Below are 16,014 nucleotides of genomic sequence, written 5' to 3'. Positions count from 1 at the left end.
AGACATGTTCCTAAGAAATACACAAAATGGCTGCGCGCCGACTGTGTAAGGTGTCTGGTGTTACCTTAATCCGCCGTTTTGATGCTCCGGTGGTTGAAGATTTAAAAGTGCAAAAGTTAAAATAAATTTACGAACAAGATGATATTTTAATTCTTTTTAAGTCTAGAAGTATGTTAAACATAACTCCAAAATGGTTTTTTTCCTTATTTAATTCTCCCGCCACTAATAGATATGGTGTGATGTTGCACGCTTGGTTGGGGAGGAGAACAAAAGACTTTTTATAAGGGTGTGTAAACCTTCTCCTAACAGACAGGTTTTAAACCTTTGAGGGGGAGCCCGAAAGTGAAATCTCAAAGAGTATAATATCTGCTAGCGGTAAATTTGGGTCGTTACAAATGGTATCAGAGCCAAACATTGGACGATGTGTCAGCCTTCTCGATGTTCCCCAAATGGGGGTAGACATGAGGCGGTGTGCGAGTAAGGACGTTGGGCCCTGAAAGGGGGTGGATTGTGATGTCCCACCCTTTATAAGGACGTGGAAACCTTCATAAAACCTTTAGGGAAAGGCCAAAGAGAGAGGACAATATTTGAGCGGTGGATCTGNCGATGTGACTAGCAAACGGACACCCATCCATCGCTATTTACGATCAACAACTAACTTGCTTCAAAGTCACAGAATTCCACAAAAATACACTATAATGTACAAACATTGACACATTGTGTGATTTTTCTAACACATTTTTTTNCTTCTCGATGTTCCCCAAATGGGGGTAGACATGAGGCGGTGTGCGAGTAAGGACGTTGGGCCCTGAAAGGGGGTGGATTGTGATGTCCCACCCTTTATAAGGACGTGGAAACCTTCATAAAACCTTTAGGGAAAGGCCAAAGAGAGAGGACAATATTTGAGCGGTGGATCTGGGTCGTTACATATTGTTGTCATCATCAGCCTCATAGTTATAAAACATACATAGAGAGAAATTTTCACATCCTTATAAGAAACGTCTGATTCTCCTTTTCAACGGACGTGAGATTTCACATTCCACCTCCTTGGAGTAAGAGTGTCCCAATTAGAACGATGAGCCTCCAATTTGGTGAATTGTGAGATCCCATATCAGTTAGAGAGTTACAATGGTTTAAAAACCTCTCCCTAACAAACGTGTTTTAAAGATCGTGAAGTAAACAACGATACGTAACGAATCAAATCATACCATAAAATTTTCTTGGAGGTGAAGGCATGAAAAGAGGAAGAAGATATCATAAATAAATGGAATGCAGAGCTGTGAGTTCAATGTACAATCAAATGAAAGCAAAACAAGTAATCTAATTTGCTCAAGAAATTAGAAACACTTCATGTAAACGAACGCGTTGACTTTTTACATTTGACATTTTTTGGTTGACCTGAATCCATACACGATAACGAACAGATGGGTTTCCAGAAGTTTCCAACTCTGGATCCATTTGGGCTTCAACACAATCGCTTTATTTGGGCTTTCACTTCTCTTGGCCCAATTTTTATCCAGCCCAGTAGCCCATCAAATTTATTATTTGATTTTTTTTTTTATAATTTATTCTATTGGTTAGACTTAATCGAATAATTACGTGCTTGTCTATTATTTTATTTAACAACTTAACGATTGCATTTATTATTATTATTATTATTTATTTCCTTTTTTAATTATTTTCTTATCCACCTAATTCTTTCTAATTATTTATTTAGAATTTTAAATCGATAGTTTATTTTTCCTAAAAGTTATAAAATGGATCAAAATAGTAATTTAATTCAATTAATTGTTAATTGAGTAACAAATAAAAATGGAATGACTAGAAATTAAAATATTTAATATTACTTAGCCATTAAGCTTAGCTGAGTGTATATTAAAATATGAGTGTATCTAGAGCACCATATATTCTCTTTATTTGTTTTTTTATCTGGCTTGGTAAATATTTTTTAATTGTCAGACAATTACGTGTATATATATATATATATATTCAAGTAGATACATGAAAGATTTATATAGTTTGTCAACTTGAATGGGTTAAGACATAGTTATGGAATTTATCTATTTATTTTTAATTTAAAGGATGTCAGCAAATAAGGTAAGGTACATTATTGTATTAATGCTCAATTAAATTCACTGATATGACTAGCAAACGGACACCCATCCATTGCTATTTACGATCAACAACTAACTTGCTTCAGAGTCACAGAATTCCACAAAAATACATTATAACGTACAAACATTGACACATCGTGTGATTTTTCTAATACATTTTTCGTTAGAATTTACAATATAAATTGACATTAAACAATTTAAAATCTTCATATGAAAGACTCTCTACAATGATATGATATGATATTCTGCTTCCAATATGAATAGGGTATTATTTGATCATAAATTCTGGAGGCTTTTTGCACCTATTTTAACTGTCAAATAGGCTCATTCTTTCCCATTTCTGACCCACGTAGAAATGTCGTCCTCCACTCACCAACCAAGCCCTTCGCTTCTTCGTTATCAGCTTCTATATTGCTTCCTCGCCGTTCTAACGTTGCCCGTTTCCGGTGGCCGGCGCTCATCGGAGCAGCAACATTCTGGGGTTTTCAACACTTCAACCACCGCTATTTTAGTGTTCGGAGACTCCACGGTCGACCCCGGAAATAACAACTTCATTCCTACCGTGTTTCGGAGCAACTTTCCGCCTTATGGAAGGGATTTTCTCAACCACGAGCCCACCGGAAGGTTCACCAACGGCCGACTCGCCACTGATTACATCGGTAACGCCCGCCACATACAAATTAAACTTAGAAATCCCTAAACATTGGTTTATTTAATTCTGTATTTGTTTGGGTAGCTTCATATGCAGGCATCAAGGACTTGATTCCTCCTTATTTAGACCCAAATCTGGAGATGAAGGACCTATTGACCGGAGTCAGTTTTGCCTCGGCGGGTTCTGGATTTGACCCACTTACCCCAGCCATTTCTGTAACATCTTCGTTGAATTTGCATTTTGCATTAATTTTAATTTAATATATGTAAAAACCAGAGGAAGAAGGTGAAAGATATTTGAATTTAAGTTTGTGATGTGTTGTTGGCAGAATGTGATTCCATTAAGAAAGCAATTGGATTACTTGAAAGAGTACAAGAAACGGGTAGAGTCGGGGATTGGCAAAGACAGAGCCGAGGCGCACATCAAGAAAGCAGCGTTTGTAGTCAGTGCAGGAACAAATGACTTTGTGTTAAACTATTTTCTTCTTCCATTTCGACGCCAAATCTACTCTGTTTCTTCTTACCAGCGCTTCGTTATTCAGCTTCTCATGGACTTCCTTCAGGTTCATTTCCCCCCCCTAACCCCACCATTCCATTTCTACTGCTGCAATCAAACTAGTTGGTAGCTTACATAATTATGGCACAAGTTTGTGGGGAAGTTATATTAGAACTGTTCAGGCCAGAGCTGCCCACCCAGCCACCGGTTATTGTCCTTTTTACTTTTCGTTTACCCTTAACGTTTTTAAAACGCTCCGTGTCTATACCCTTATATAAAATACCCTTAAGATCTTACAACCCATCTTTCTTGGGGCCAGCGTACTCGTTGAGACTAGCTTGACGCATTTTAAAAACTTTGAGAGAGTCCGAAAGAAAAAATCAAAAGAGAATTATGGTAACGGTTGGTTTGAGTTGTTCTCTTAATTTTCGACCGTCAATAATGAGAGTGGGGACAAAATGAAGCAGAGTGGGTGGTTGCCATGCCACTGCAACATGAACTCCTCATTCTGTTCCTGTCTCCTTCCAACTTGTCTGATGAGTTGTTTGGAATTTAAAGCATACCCTTTTAGTTTTGAGAGAATTTTATAGTACTATACTCCCATCTTTCGAGCGTTTCTTTCAAGACAAATGAGTAATAGAAACATAATGGGCAAAATTTTGTAGCTTGGATCGTGTTTTTTATTCATATAGTGTGGTACCATACTTTCATGCCTGCCCTGTATGTGGAAACTTTATTGAATGGTTTGTGGTAATAAATGAGGAATGGTCTTTTTTTGAATCATATTGTTTGTTTACAGGGCTTATGGGAGGAAGGTGGTCGAAGAATTGCGGTGGTGGGGCTACCACCAATTGGCTGCCTGCCTATAGTCATCACCTTGAACTTTGATAAAACCACGCTCACACGGGGCTGCGTCGACTCTTATTCCGCCGCTGCAAGAGGCTTCAATCAAATTCTTAAGAAGGAGTTGAAATCCATGCAGTCAAAGTTAGCCAAAGATAACGTTAAATTATATTACGTTGATTCTTATGGGCCACTTGCCGACATGATCCATAACTTTCATAACTATGGTATTTGGATGAAAATAAGTTGAAATTCATGGGATGAAAATGATTTTTTTTTTTTTTTTTTTTTTTTTTTTTTTTTTTTTTTTTTTTTTTNAGGGTAAATAAGTAAATGAAGTAACGAGAATGTACACGTGTTGATCTGTGATAGGGTTTGAAGAGGCTGGGAGTGGATGTTGTGGGAGTGGGTACGTGGAGGCATCGTTCTTATGCAATCCGAAAACCTACACGTGTCCTGATGCCAGCAAGTACGTGTTTTGGGACTCCATTCATCCCACTCAGACGACCTATCACAATATCTTCCTCGCCGGTCGGCCAATCGTCGATGCTATGTTAAAAAACTAACGGCATATATTACATCTTTATGTTTTTTATTTTTATTTTTATTGTCGTTAATTTTTTTACGCTTTTTATTTTATTATTTCCAGTCTCGTTTCTGCATCCAATAAAATGAGGATAATACACGTAATTTTATTTTATTTTATTTTATTTATTCCTCCTTATTAATTTTTATACGATGGAAAAAATTGCAATATTATGGGCTGGTGCCTGACGTTAACGGGACTCGGTCCAGCCCAATCTATCAGCCGGCCGCCTTTCAGGTTTGGTACTCAAGCCTGCATTCTTCGGACTCGGATTTCAGGCGCCCTTTTTTCGCTCGACAGTCGACGGGCCGCTATCTCTCGCGCTTTTCGCGATGATGATGTTAAAGCGGAGTTGGTGTTCGAATCGCACATAAACTGTTTGGGAGTGTGAATGTTCGATGTGATAAAAAGTATTGTTTCCCCGATTGATTTTTTGATTTCATTTCTCTGCGATGCGAAGCTCTTCGTTACGAACATTGAGGACCATTGCTGGTTCTGCGAAATTTTTTCTCGCTAGTGCTTTGCCGGCGGTTCGACAGTCTTCTCGTTCCTATTTTGTTAATGTGAGTCTTGAGAAACTGCAAAAGGAAGCTATTCCTTGTGATTTCCTCAAATGGTGTTCGATTGGTTTCTTTCGGACTTCAAGATTCGCTTCGGGGTTCGCTCCCTTGCAACAAAAGCCGTTGGATTCGATTATGGATATGGAGAAGGCGAAAGATCGGTCACCGGAGGACCTCGCTTCCATCTGGGATGATGTAAGGTTTCTTCTTCTTCTTGTTAATTTTATTTAATTTTAGTCACAATATTCGTTTCTGTTTGTAGGATTCCAAAATTCTTTATAGTCGAAATGTGTAATCTCTAGGATCGGTTAATTTGGTAGAGGAGATTAATGTGCGAGAAAAGACAGGTTTCATGAATTCGAGTACTTTGGAGTATTGTTAGAACTTAAAATCGGCGGAACCTTTGTACTTTGTAGTCATGAATGAGAGCTCCATTTTGAATCTAATCACTTGCTGCTCCGAAGTCCAGATGAAATGAATTTATACTACACACATCCAAAGTATGTTCAAAATTTCCAGAATCTAGAACCGAGAAGCGAAAGTGCCCCCCCTTGGATGGATAATCCATTTATTGGGACAACGACAATGGCTTCGTAAATTGTTCTTCAATGATTGTTTACATTTTTTCATTTAGAGGTTCTTCAATGGAAGAAATTTTTTAGCTAACTCAAACCTTGGTTAAATGTTATCAGTGTTAGTAACTTGAGTGAAACCATGGATGATTTTATTGTTGTCACTTTTTCACCAAAATGTGCAATTATTCTCACATTCTTTTGCGGGGTTCTGCTCTACCAGTATCATTTGGGAAGAGGTCATATTGGGGCATCGATGAAAGCTAAACTATATCATTTATTGGAACAACGAGCAGCAGATTGGTAATTATCAAACATTTTATAATTCCCGGTTTGATTCATTTTCAGTATTTTGCCGTTCTAAGTTTAGTGCAATCTTGCAGCCGACACTTCGTCATTCCTTTGTGGCGTGGAAGTGGTTATACTACCATGTTTGTTCAAGGTTTGATCTTTAACTCGTGTCTTTAAGTTATCTGTTTATATTAATTGAAAGAAAGGGTCCTTATCTGAAAGTTATATAATTTGATGCCGTTACTTAATCCCTTGATGTGTTTTCTTTTTCTCCCCCTCTCTTTGTTTAATAGAAATAGGAATAGTATTTGAAGAAAAAATAAATATTCACAGAAATTAGAATACCATAAAGGGATTAATCAAAGGGTTATTCTACAATCATCCATCGGTTTATTTTTTCTTCAAATAAACCTGATATATTTGAAACACTAAAGCTTGATGGTAAAGACCAAACCTTGAAGAAACATGTGAATTACCATCAAGCTTTGGTGTTTCAAAGAAATCAGGTTTCTTCTACAATAATGAACTTCAGGTTGCTATGGGAGAGGGTCTTAAATCTGGATGAAACGATTTTGTGGTCTTATCTTTGCTCGCTGTAATTGTTTTTAGTTTAGAAGTTTGAAGTCTTGCTTAATCAAAACAGTGCTGGAAAATTGTTGGTGAACGAGATCTTATGTATATTTGGGCTGTGGGATATAAAACATAGAATTTACTCTTGCCAGCAATGCTTATAGTTCAATTTAAATGCTTAACTCGGTTATACATGCAAATCATTTTGCAGTTCAAATGCCGTATATCCTTTTCACTGGCCTTGAAGATTACAAGGCAAGAGGAACTCAAGCAGCTCCCTACTTCACCGTGGCCTATTACAAAGAATTTTCAGAGAGCAAGGACTTAGTGCTTATTCGAGGTGATATTGTGTTCACAAGTAAGCTCACCGACCAGGAGGCAGAATGGCTTTTAGAGACCACACAATCCTTCTATCTGAACGATGCTCGGTACAAGCTGGTTGAACGGTTTAACAAACAAACACGTGATTTTGAGTTCAAGGATGTCTTACAAGCACTGGAAATGCCCATTTTATGATTTCTGCGGAGCTTAGCAGGAAATAGTGCCTTCTTGAAGGTAATAATAAGAAATTTAGGAAAACATGACCAGCCTTTGTAAGGCTATCATTTATAGTTCTCATAACTTTGTAGGCTGTTTTGACCTTTAGAAAGAACCATCCTAGTTCATAAATTTGAGAACAACGTCATAAATTGAATCCCAAAATTTAATTTGTCTGATTGGGTGAAAATTGGATTATGAGATCCATTTTTTTCTTTTAAATTTAATTTATAATTTTTGAGTTATTTAATTTTCTTCACCTTTCAGGTATATAGTTTGAGATGTATTAAATACTTTAGAATATTACTTGAATAGAACTAGAAATAAATCGAGCGAACAATTATTCTTATCACATAGTGAAGAGTAACTCGTAACTCCTAAATATTAAAACTCATCTAAATGCAAATTTGTGTTTCATTGATTTTTTTTTAAATATAACAAACACAAATCAAATCATTAAAATTAAAACAATACATAAATTTAAAAGAAAAAAGAAAAAAAAAAGAGAGATTNTAATCAATCAACTAAAATTGTAAAAAAAAAAGATAAACTGAAAAAAATAGAAGTGGAAAAACTAGAATCTAAAAAAGGAAAAAATATAAAACGAAAAAAAGGAAAACAGTAATAATTAAATAGCAAAAATAATTAAAAAGTAAAATAAACAAAACATTTTAGTAATGCCTATTATTAATATTGAGAAAGGCCCAAGGAGAAAAATGGAAAGTTAAAGACGACGTCGTTTAGGGAAGCAGATTAAAATGTCTCGGACGCGATGTTAGAAGAAACAGACATCCCCTTTCTCTCCTTTGCTTTCAACACTTCAAAACCCTCGGTAACTCTTTCCACTAACCTTCCAAATCTCTCTGTTCCTTCGTTCACAACCTCTTCTCGCACATACATTGCCCCTGCAGCCTTCTCGAATTCGCTTTGCCGCCATTCCTCCTTCTTGGCGAATTGCAGTTCCAATTCCTGGAGTTAGCGTCAATGAGTGAGCCCTCCAAAGAGGCCCTGCACATCGAGAAGCTCTATGTGTTCGGCGAGCGTCTCAATGTGGCGGAGGACAAGTCTCAGGTTTCCTGCTCATTCCACTGCTCCTCTCTTTCTTTTTAGATTTTGAAAATATGTTGGGGCGGGTTTTGATTCTGGGATTAACTCTGTTGCCTTTTGTTTCAGCATGTGAAAGATTATCAAGGGATTATAGACGCAGCAAAAACGAGTACCAAAGCCAAGCAATTGGCCGCTCAACTCATTCCAAGGTTCTTCAAGTTCTTTCCCAGCCTTTCTGGTCCTGCCATCGACGCTCATATCGATCTGATTGAAGAAGAAGAGCTGGCGGTTTGTATATCTCGAACTTCACAATCCGTTTTAGTTATCCTGTATGGTCGATAAACTTTGTGAAAGAAAGAAGTTACGGAAAGAAAGAAAATAACATAAAATTTATTAAATCTGCTTGCTTGATTGGTTATCGGACGTTTCTAGGGCGGNCTTATCCTGTATGGTCGATAAACTTTGTGAAAGAAAGAAGTTACGGAAAGAAAGAAAATAACATAAAATTTACTAAATCTGCTTGCTTGATTGGTTATCGGACGTTTCTAGGGCGGTTCTCCACTCTCCTCGTGATGATTTTTTTTTTCTATACATTTCTTGAGCTGGTTTTATTAAGTGCTTTTTTTTTACGTTTGATTTGTAAGGCTTCTTCTGTTTGTATGACTTTGCAGATACGAGTTCAGGCAATTCGAGGACTTCCTCTTTTCTGCAAGGATACACCAGAAAATATTGGCAAAATTGTTGACATTCTTGTTCAAATTCTTGCATCGGGTAAATTATTTTTCAGTTCTAAAAGGTATTACAGATTACTATACTTAATTGGAAAACTGATTTAGTGATCTTTAATGCCTTAGAGGAATTTGTGGAGCGTGATGCTGTTCATAAAGCTCTAATGGCTCTCTTGAGGCAGGATGTTAAAGGTAGATACTAAATATTTTAATATGATGTCCATTTTTTTTTTCTAGTGTACATGATGATACATACATAGTTTAAACTTGTGCATGACTCAACTAGCTATGTCATTTGATCCAATGTTTAGAGGTTTGAATCCCCACTCCGTTGAACTTAAAAAAAAATAAAATAATAATCATGCATAAAGTGTCAGTGATGNTTTCTAGTGTACATGATGATACATACATAGTTTAAACTTGTGCATGACTCAACTAGCTATGTCATTTGATCCAATGTCAGAGGTTTGAATCCCCACTCCGTTGAACTTAAAAAAAAAATAAAATAATAATCATGCATAAAGTGTCAGTGATGCAAATTTTCAAAATAACATGAACGTTTCTGTTACAAAATTTTAAGTCTTATCATCTTATTATATATGTGTGTGATGATGCAGCCTCATTGACAGCGTTGTTTAAGCACATTGGCAGTGTTGATGAACCAACTACTGATGAAGTTATTCGTGAGAAGGTCTTAAGCTTTATCAGAGATAAGGTGAGAGGGTGATATGAGCAATGTCATTTGCAGCTAATATTAGTTATTCGTTGGTACAAGTTAGTGGATCATTATCTTCCATTTATATCTGTAGGTTTTCCCTAGCAAATCTGAACTCTTGAAGCCCCAAGAGGAAATGGAAAGACACATAACAGATTTGATAAAAAAGGTAAACTTATAAAAATACATACATTTTAATCTATTTAAAGCTTCTTCTTCCTCTTCGGCTATTTATCCATTCGGAGTTTATACAATACAGATTTAATTTTATTGCTTTACTAGAGGATGAGCAAGTAATGTTATTAAGTTTATTTCAGAGTTTAGAAGATGTGACTGGAGCTGAATTTAGAATGTTTATGGACTTCTTAAAAAGTTTGAGTATATTTGGAGAAAAAGCACCCCCAGAGCGATTGAAAGAACTTATCGGAATCATTGAAGGGCAAGCTGATTTAGATGCTCAGTTCATTGTGAGTATCTTTCGCTTATGATAACATTTTCACATTTGTGAATGATATTTTCTAACACAATGTGCAGTGATGCATATACATTAACATCTCTCTGCTCTATTTCTTTACATTTCCATCCTGTATCACTCTGTAATGAAAGCTTTATACTCTCATGAGTGCCTACTACATCGATTTGTTTGATTAATAAGTAATTTTTTTTTGTTTAAATTGATTCCTTTAACAAGTAGTAGTAATATTTGAGGAAAATGTGACAGTATTTAAAATAGTTTATTGAACAGTATCCTATTTGAAATTTGGAAAGAGTGTGATTCTTCAATAACCAGTTGTGCATTGAGAAGCTTTATGACAGATTGTGAGTGTAAAAGTTTCACAATCATGAGTCTGCTGCACTATTAATTAGATTAGTTGGGTTTAGGACTGAAATGAAAAATACAGCTCTGTTTGAAATATATGAAGAGGAACACGATGATTGTCTTGTTCATGCTTTGGACACAATAGATTATTTGGTGATATTTCTGTGCCTGAGTTAAATTATTATCTTGTTGCCACTATCACGTTACTGAGTTAGTATCAACAGTTTTCTTTTTGATATTTGCTGCCAAATATAATTTCCCCTATTCATTTTTCATTTTTACTTCTATTTTATTAATTACATTCCATCAAATGGGGCTTTAATGCAGGTTTCAGATGCAGATCATATTGACAGGTTGATATCATGCCTTTTTATGGCTATCCCTTTTGTTGTGGTATGTACATTTTACCTTGTACATAAGTGAATGATAATTTCACCATGTTTCTAATACTTTTGTGAGACTACTTACCATCCATGTCATCATATACAGAGGGGTGCGTCAAGTTGCAAGTTCCTCAGCTATCTGAACAAACATGTTATTCCAGTTTTTGAGAAGGTGATAATAATTTCTTTATTTCTCTCCATGCAAACCAAATTACAGTTTGTTTTTCCTAGTAAAATAAACCATTTTCCAGCCCTGATCTATTTGCAATCATATTTTATTTAAAGGCTTATTCCTTATGTCTCTAATTTTGGAATATGATTGTTTTGATTGTTAAATGATAACTATGGATTGGAGCTAGTGGAAAAACAAATGGGCTTAAGTGATTGGTTCAAACTATGGTGGCCACCTTTTGAAATTCTATGTGTTCCTTTGGCAACAAAATGTGGCAGGCTTAGCTGGTTGTCTTCCCAGATCATTTGAGGTCTGACTATGTTGACTATGGCCCTCATGAATCAAAAGGAAAATATATGTCAATGACTACTCTTTTACAAACAATGTGTGTACATATTATTTTTTACTATGACTGGCCGAAGCTGAATCAAGAGCTTGTTACTTCTTAGTGGATTTGAAGTCTTGGTGATGAAATTTAATTTTTTTTTTTAGTTCTAGAAAAAGGTTTTTCTTTCTCAATATGTTTGCATTTGGATATATTCTTAGGTTTTGGTGATCATGTGAAAAATAGTTAACAGGGTGGGATGGCATTTATATTTGAGGTTTATAATTTATCCTTTTCCCCTATTGATATTTGAACACGATTGCAGAATTTTTTTAAATTTCCACATTTACTTTTTCCAAAAAAAGGAAGATAAAGTTAATCATAAATCTATTTTCCAATTATTTGTTGGATTATCTATTTTTAAATGAAGAGTAGAACATTTCTTTTCCCCTGAAGATGTCTTATTCCAATTCAATGGCTGCCTTCCGCTATATGAAATCTTCACAATGCAATCATTATCCTTGTACTGCCTGAAGGATCTTATTCATAATCCTTCTGATGTTGATGTCTAAAATTTTTGTCAATACCCTATGTCTGAAATTTAATCTTCTAATTTTTTCTCCATTCTGCTTTTCAGCTGCCTGAGGAACGCAAGCTGGATTTGCTTAAAGCCCTTGCAGAATTTTCACCATACACAACACCTCAAGATTCACGTCTATTCCTTCCTTCTGTTGTTCAACTCTTGAAGGTAACTCTGACTCCCATCTTTTTTAAATAGTGACTGAGGAGATTTGGCATGTGTGGGGTGGACTAGATATCATTGTTTGAAAAAAAGCGTCTCTATAGAGAAAGGCTGGTAAACTGTGCTTTGCTTCAAGAAGCAAGGTGTCCCCTCTGGGGTGTGCTCTCTGTCCCATGGTGCACCTGTTTTTTCAATTCTTTTTGTGAGAAACTAAAAAAAAAAAATTCCAATATCCTTTACTTCCCCTATTAATTTTATACGACAGTTATAATTTCTTAAACATTTCATTATCTTATTATTAGTAATATGATATTTTTAATTTCTTAAACATTTCATTATCTTATTATGAGTAATACGATACTTTTTTAATGACCTTCCTCGGCTGGCTTTGTTTTATACGTTATAGGTTGTGCAATTGTGTTATAATACCATTTTGTTTCCATATATAAACACTTATTTATATTTTCTGTCATGCTCTCCACCCAAAAAAAAAAAAAAAAAATATCCACTTTATTTTTTTCTTCACAGGGTATTGCACTTTAGTACCCCTCACGCTCTAAAAGGTGCACTCTTAAATAATGATTCATAAGGTTGTTAAGAACAAATATTTTTATCCACTTATTGATGGGGCAAAAATCCTTTGGTCCAATGGTTTCTTTGTCATCCTTTGGAGACTTTGGTTTGAAAGAAATTTTAGAATTTTTCGTGATCAAGAAAACTAATGGGAATTTTTTGGGATTTGGTTATACTTTTTGCTTCTACTTGGTTTTCTACCTTTTTTCTTTTTTTTTTTTTTTTTTTTTTTTTTTTTTNGTCTAACTCATATTTACACCAATTGGGAATCTTTTTTTAACCCATTGATGTGTGGCGATATCTCATCTCCCCCACCTTTTTTTTTTTATTTTCTCTCTTGATAATGAAAGTTACGTTTCTTATAAAGGAAAAAGAACAAGTATTTTGATAACTATCCTTTTCTAAACTGTCTTGGGAAGTACTTTTGCAATCCCTCAAGCCTTTAAGAAGTCATCCCTTTTTTTTCCACTTTATAGTTTTTAATATTCCGTTGCCTCTTATCCTATGTATATTTATAGGATATATCTGTCTTATGCAAGTATTAGTTTGTGTTCCTTGGAAGAATTTCGGACTGCCTTTTATCTCTATATTCTTGTCAAATATCGGTTGGTTAAAAAAAGAACTTGGTTATTCTGCTTATTAATCTATCATTAAAAGCATTGGACCCTTTTATTCACAGAAGTATATGCCTGGGAGAAAGACGGGAGAAGAGATGAACTTTACTTATGTTGAGTGCCTGTTATACACGTTTCATCATTTGGCTCACAAGGTTAGTTTTTTTGTTTTTTTTGGGGTAGTAGAAAGCAGTAATCTTTGTCCCCGTTCTAGTAATCAGATTATAATGTTAGAATCCTTTTGAAGTCATTGGTGTGGCATTCTTATGCTATATTCGTGCTCTAGGTCCCCAATGCCACAAATAGCTTGTGTGGTTACAAGATTGTTACTGGCCAGCCTTCAGATAGACTGGGGGAGGATTTCTCTGGTAACTACAAGGATCTTACAGAAAGGTATTCATTCTTTAAGTAGTTTATAATTTTTGCTTAAATATCTTTTTTTCTTATATATAAAAAAAATGGAATTGAAGTCTCCTCTTGCTTATAAGACAGGTCACTGTGGTAATATTATTATTTGTCCATGAAGGGACTAAACTAATCTGGTTAATGTGTATCCTTCAAAATTTTCTTTTTACCTCTTTATTCGCCACCAATTTCTTTATCATGTGCCAACTCTTTTTCTCCATTTATGCAATTCTACTTCTCCATTCATGCAACTAATCCCTTCATTCTTCTCATAAGACTCTAGTTTGTGATGGTCTAAAAATTAGTAGCTCTTCAAATTAATTAACAACTCCAACGATGGACTCTTTTATTTTATTATTTTTAGTAATAGGTTTAGTTGATTAGGCCATCTCATCCATGCAGAATCTCGTGATTATTGTTTTTTTCAGTTGTTCCGAAACTAGAATTCTGGAAATAATCATTTTAATCCCCTTTCCCCCTTTGGTTTCAGTTATTCATCTGATTGTTTGTCATTGAATAGTCAGTAGGGTGTCCCATTTGCTGTCTTTTTCATCTTTAAAGCCTTGCTGAACCTTCACACCCCCACACCACCACCACCACGCTGATTGATGGTTGATCAATTTCCGACCTGCAGGTTAACTAATATCGAGGAGTTGACTAGAGCTACCATTAAGAAGTTAACTCAAGGGATGGATGAACACAACAAGGCGATGGCAGCAGCCAAGTCGGAGGAAGCAAAAAGTAAAATTGTGAGTGCTTCTCTCATTAAACCTATGGTCTTTCACTTTAGTTTGCCATAAACATGTGGTCATTGTTCTTTTTTTTATTTTTTTATTTTTGTCTTCTTGTTTTGTAGAAAACCCAACAGCAAAATGCCAAAACTGGCTTGCGGACCTGCAATAATATTTTAGTGATGGCAAAGGTTAGAAAGCAGTGTGCTTCGTAACTTTGTTGTAATATTTTTGATATTTGGTTCGTCTAACCCAATCTTTATTTTTATTTTCAGCCCTTGCACGCAAAGGCACCCTCATTTATTGGGGATAAGAGCATCAACCTATCTTGGAAGGAAGTAACAAAAACTCACGTGTCCACTACCACAACCGCAGCTGGGTAAGTTAACTAGTAATTTAGGCCCTTTGGTCAATGATTGTTCTCCCTTTTACAGATTATGTGCTAGCAGTAGTGTTTCTTTTTTGTTCCTTGGATGAGTAGGTGGTTAAACGAGTGTAGTCTAGAAACTTTGAGGTTTATGTTTATTTGGTCCTTGAGTTCAAGAGTGTTTAATGGGTTCCTAAACTTTCAACTTTGTAACTAGTAAATCTGTGAAAAACATTTGAAAGCTCGAGGACTACGTTTGTAATTTTTAAAATTCAAAGGCCAAACTGACATAAATCTCGTAGTTCATACTAAATTTAATAACTATTTGGTTCTCATTGTAGGTTCTTACATAGGCCTAAGAGACTTTTGGACGATGAACTTCCTATATTCACTTTATTTTTATGTAACATCCCACTAGAGCGGTCTGCAATGAGCGACATCTGTGTTCTTAGAAAAAAAAAATGTCTTTCTGTGCAGGGGAAAACGGCCTGCTGCTATTGCAGCTAATGTATCAAACAACATACCATCAAAGAAAGGTCGAGGACCGGGTGGTTTGCATAATCAGCTTGTTAATAGGGCATTGGAAGGGTTATCTTATGGCGGCCGTGGAGGGATGAGGGGAGGTCGAGGAAGAGGTTGGGGTGGACGGGGAAGAGGAAAAGGTTACCGTTAAAATTTTGTGTGCAGCAGCTAAAGAGATGGAGGACATCAGATATTCACGTTGAGAAGAAATTGATGATATAGTAGGAGGCATCACTGAAATGAGTTAATCTGCCGAAGAAGTTTTGATATTAAGCTTATATGGTGATGAGTTTGCAGATTCAAGGTGTAAAATGCTAACGATTGAAAGTCTCTAGAGACTGTAAAAGAATATTAGATTGGTTTCAGGCTTTGGGTCATTCTTTCCCCGAGTTAGTGACAGAAAACGGCGAGATGAGTTAACTAAACACTCTTAAATGTGGATGCTACTACGATTTGCTGACTTTCAATGTATTTTTATGACAGCCGACGACTTCAACAGTAGGATGATGTTCATGCTTCTATTCAATATTTATTTCCCTCTAGTTGTTGATGGCGGGCGACTGCCTTCATTGTCTACTATTAAGGGAAAAAACGTGTATTTCATTATAGGCTTGGGCAAGATTTGTGTTTCTTGCCAACTTTTTACTATT

The 16,014-nt window shown here is 35.7% G+C and overlaps 3 protein-coding genes across 4 annotated transcripts; all 3 read left to right on the top strand.

The window, feature by feature from the left end:
* Nucleotides 1-2,428: 2,428 nt before the first annotated feature.
* Nucleotides 2,429-4,817, top strand: LOC111803908 (GDSL esterase/lipase At5g45960-like). 2 transcript variants are annotated; one of them, XM_023688522.1, is made up of 5 exons: nt 2,429-2,773; nt 2,851-2,981; nt 3,095-3,328; nt 4,061-4,248; nt 4,477-4,569. In XM_023688522.1, exons 1-5 carry the CDS (start codon nt 2,470-2,472, stop codon nt 4,481-4,483), a joined length of 864 nt encoding a protein of 287 aa, XP_023544290.1. In that variant the 5' UTR covers nt 2,429-2,469; the 3' UTR covers nt 4,484-4,569. The 2 variants fall into 2 exon arrangements, with proteins under 2 accessions (XP_023544290.1, XP_023544289.1); XM_023688521.1 differs by having other exon boundaries at nt 2,430-2,773; nt 4,061-4,331; nt 4,477-4,817.
* Nucleotides 4,818-4,826: 9 nt separating this feature from the next.
* LOC111803912 (ATP synthase mitochondrial F1 complex assembly factor 1) lies at nt 4,827-7,429 on the top strand. Its single transcript, XM_023688525.1, has 4 exons — nt 4,827-5,445; nt 6,046-6,125; nt 6,206-6,264; nt 6,895-7,429. Exons 1-4 carry the CDS (start codon nt 5,143-5,145, stop codon nt 7,197-7,199), a joined length of 747 nt encoding a protein of 248 aa, XP_023544293.1. The 5' UTR covers nt 4,827-5,142; the 3' UTR covers nt 7,200-7,429.
* Nucleotides 7,430-8,004: 575 nt separating this feature from the next.
* Nucleotides 8,005-15,906, top strand: LOC111804270 (apoptosis inhibitor 5-like protein API5). Its single transcript, XM_023689013.1, has 16 exons — nt 8,005-8,291; nt 8,394-8,555; nt 8,939-9,038; nt 9,122-9,187; nt 9,613-9,710; nt 9,805-9,879; nt 10,028-10,177; nt 10,858-10,923; nt 11,020-11,085; nt 12,048-12,158; nt 13,405-13,494; nt 13,626-13,732; nt 14,379-14,493; nt 14,601-14,666; nt 14,751-14,854; nt 15,320-15,906. The coding sequence occupies exons 1-16, from the start codon at nt 8,205-8,207 to the stop codon at nt 15,513-15,515; spliced, it is 1,659 nt and encodes a 552-aa protein (XP_023544781.1). The 5' UTR covers nt 8,005-8,204; the 3' UTR covers nt 15,516-15,906.
* The last annotated feature ends 108 nt before the right edge of the window (nt 15,907-16,014 follow it).

The sequence above is a fragment of the Cucurbita pepo genome, chromosome LG10 (genome assembly GCF_002806865.2).
Source record: "Cucurbita pepo subsp. pepo cultivar mu-cu-16 chromosome LG10, ASM280686v2, whole genome shotgun sequence".
NCBI lineage: Eukaryota > Viridiplantae > Streptophyta > Magnoliopsida > Cucurbitales > Cucurbitaceae > Cucurbita > Cucurbita pepo.
The sequence above is the reverse complement of the archived record's forward strand: the minus strand, read 5'-3'. Positions and strand labels throughout refer to the sequence as shown.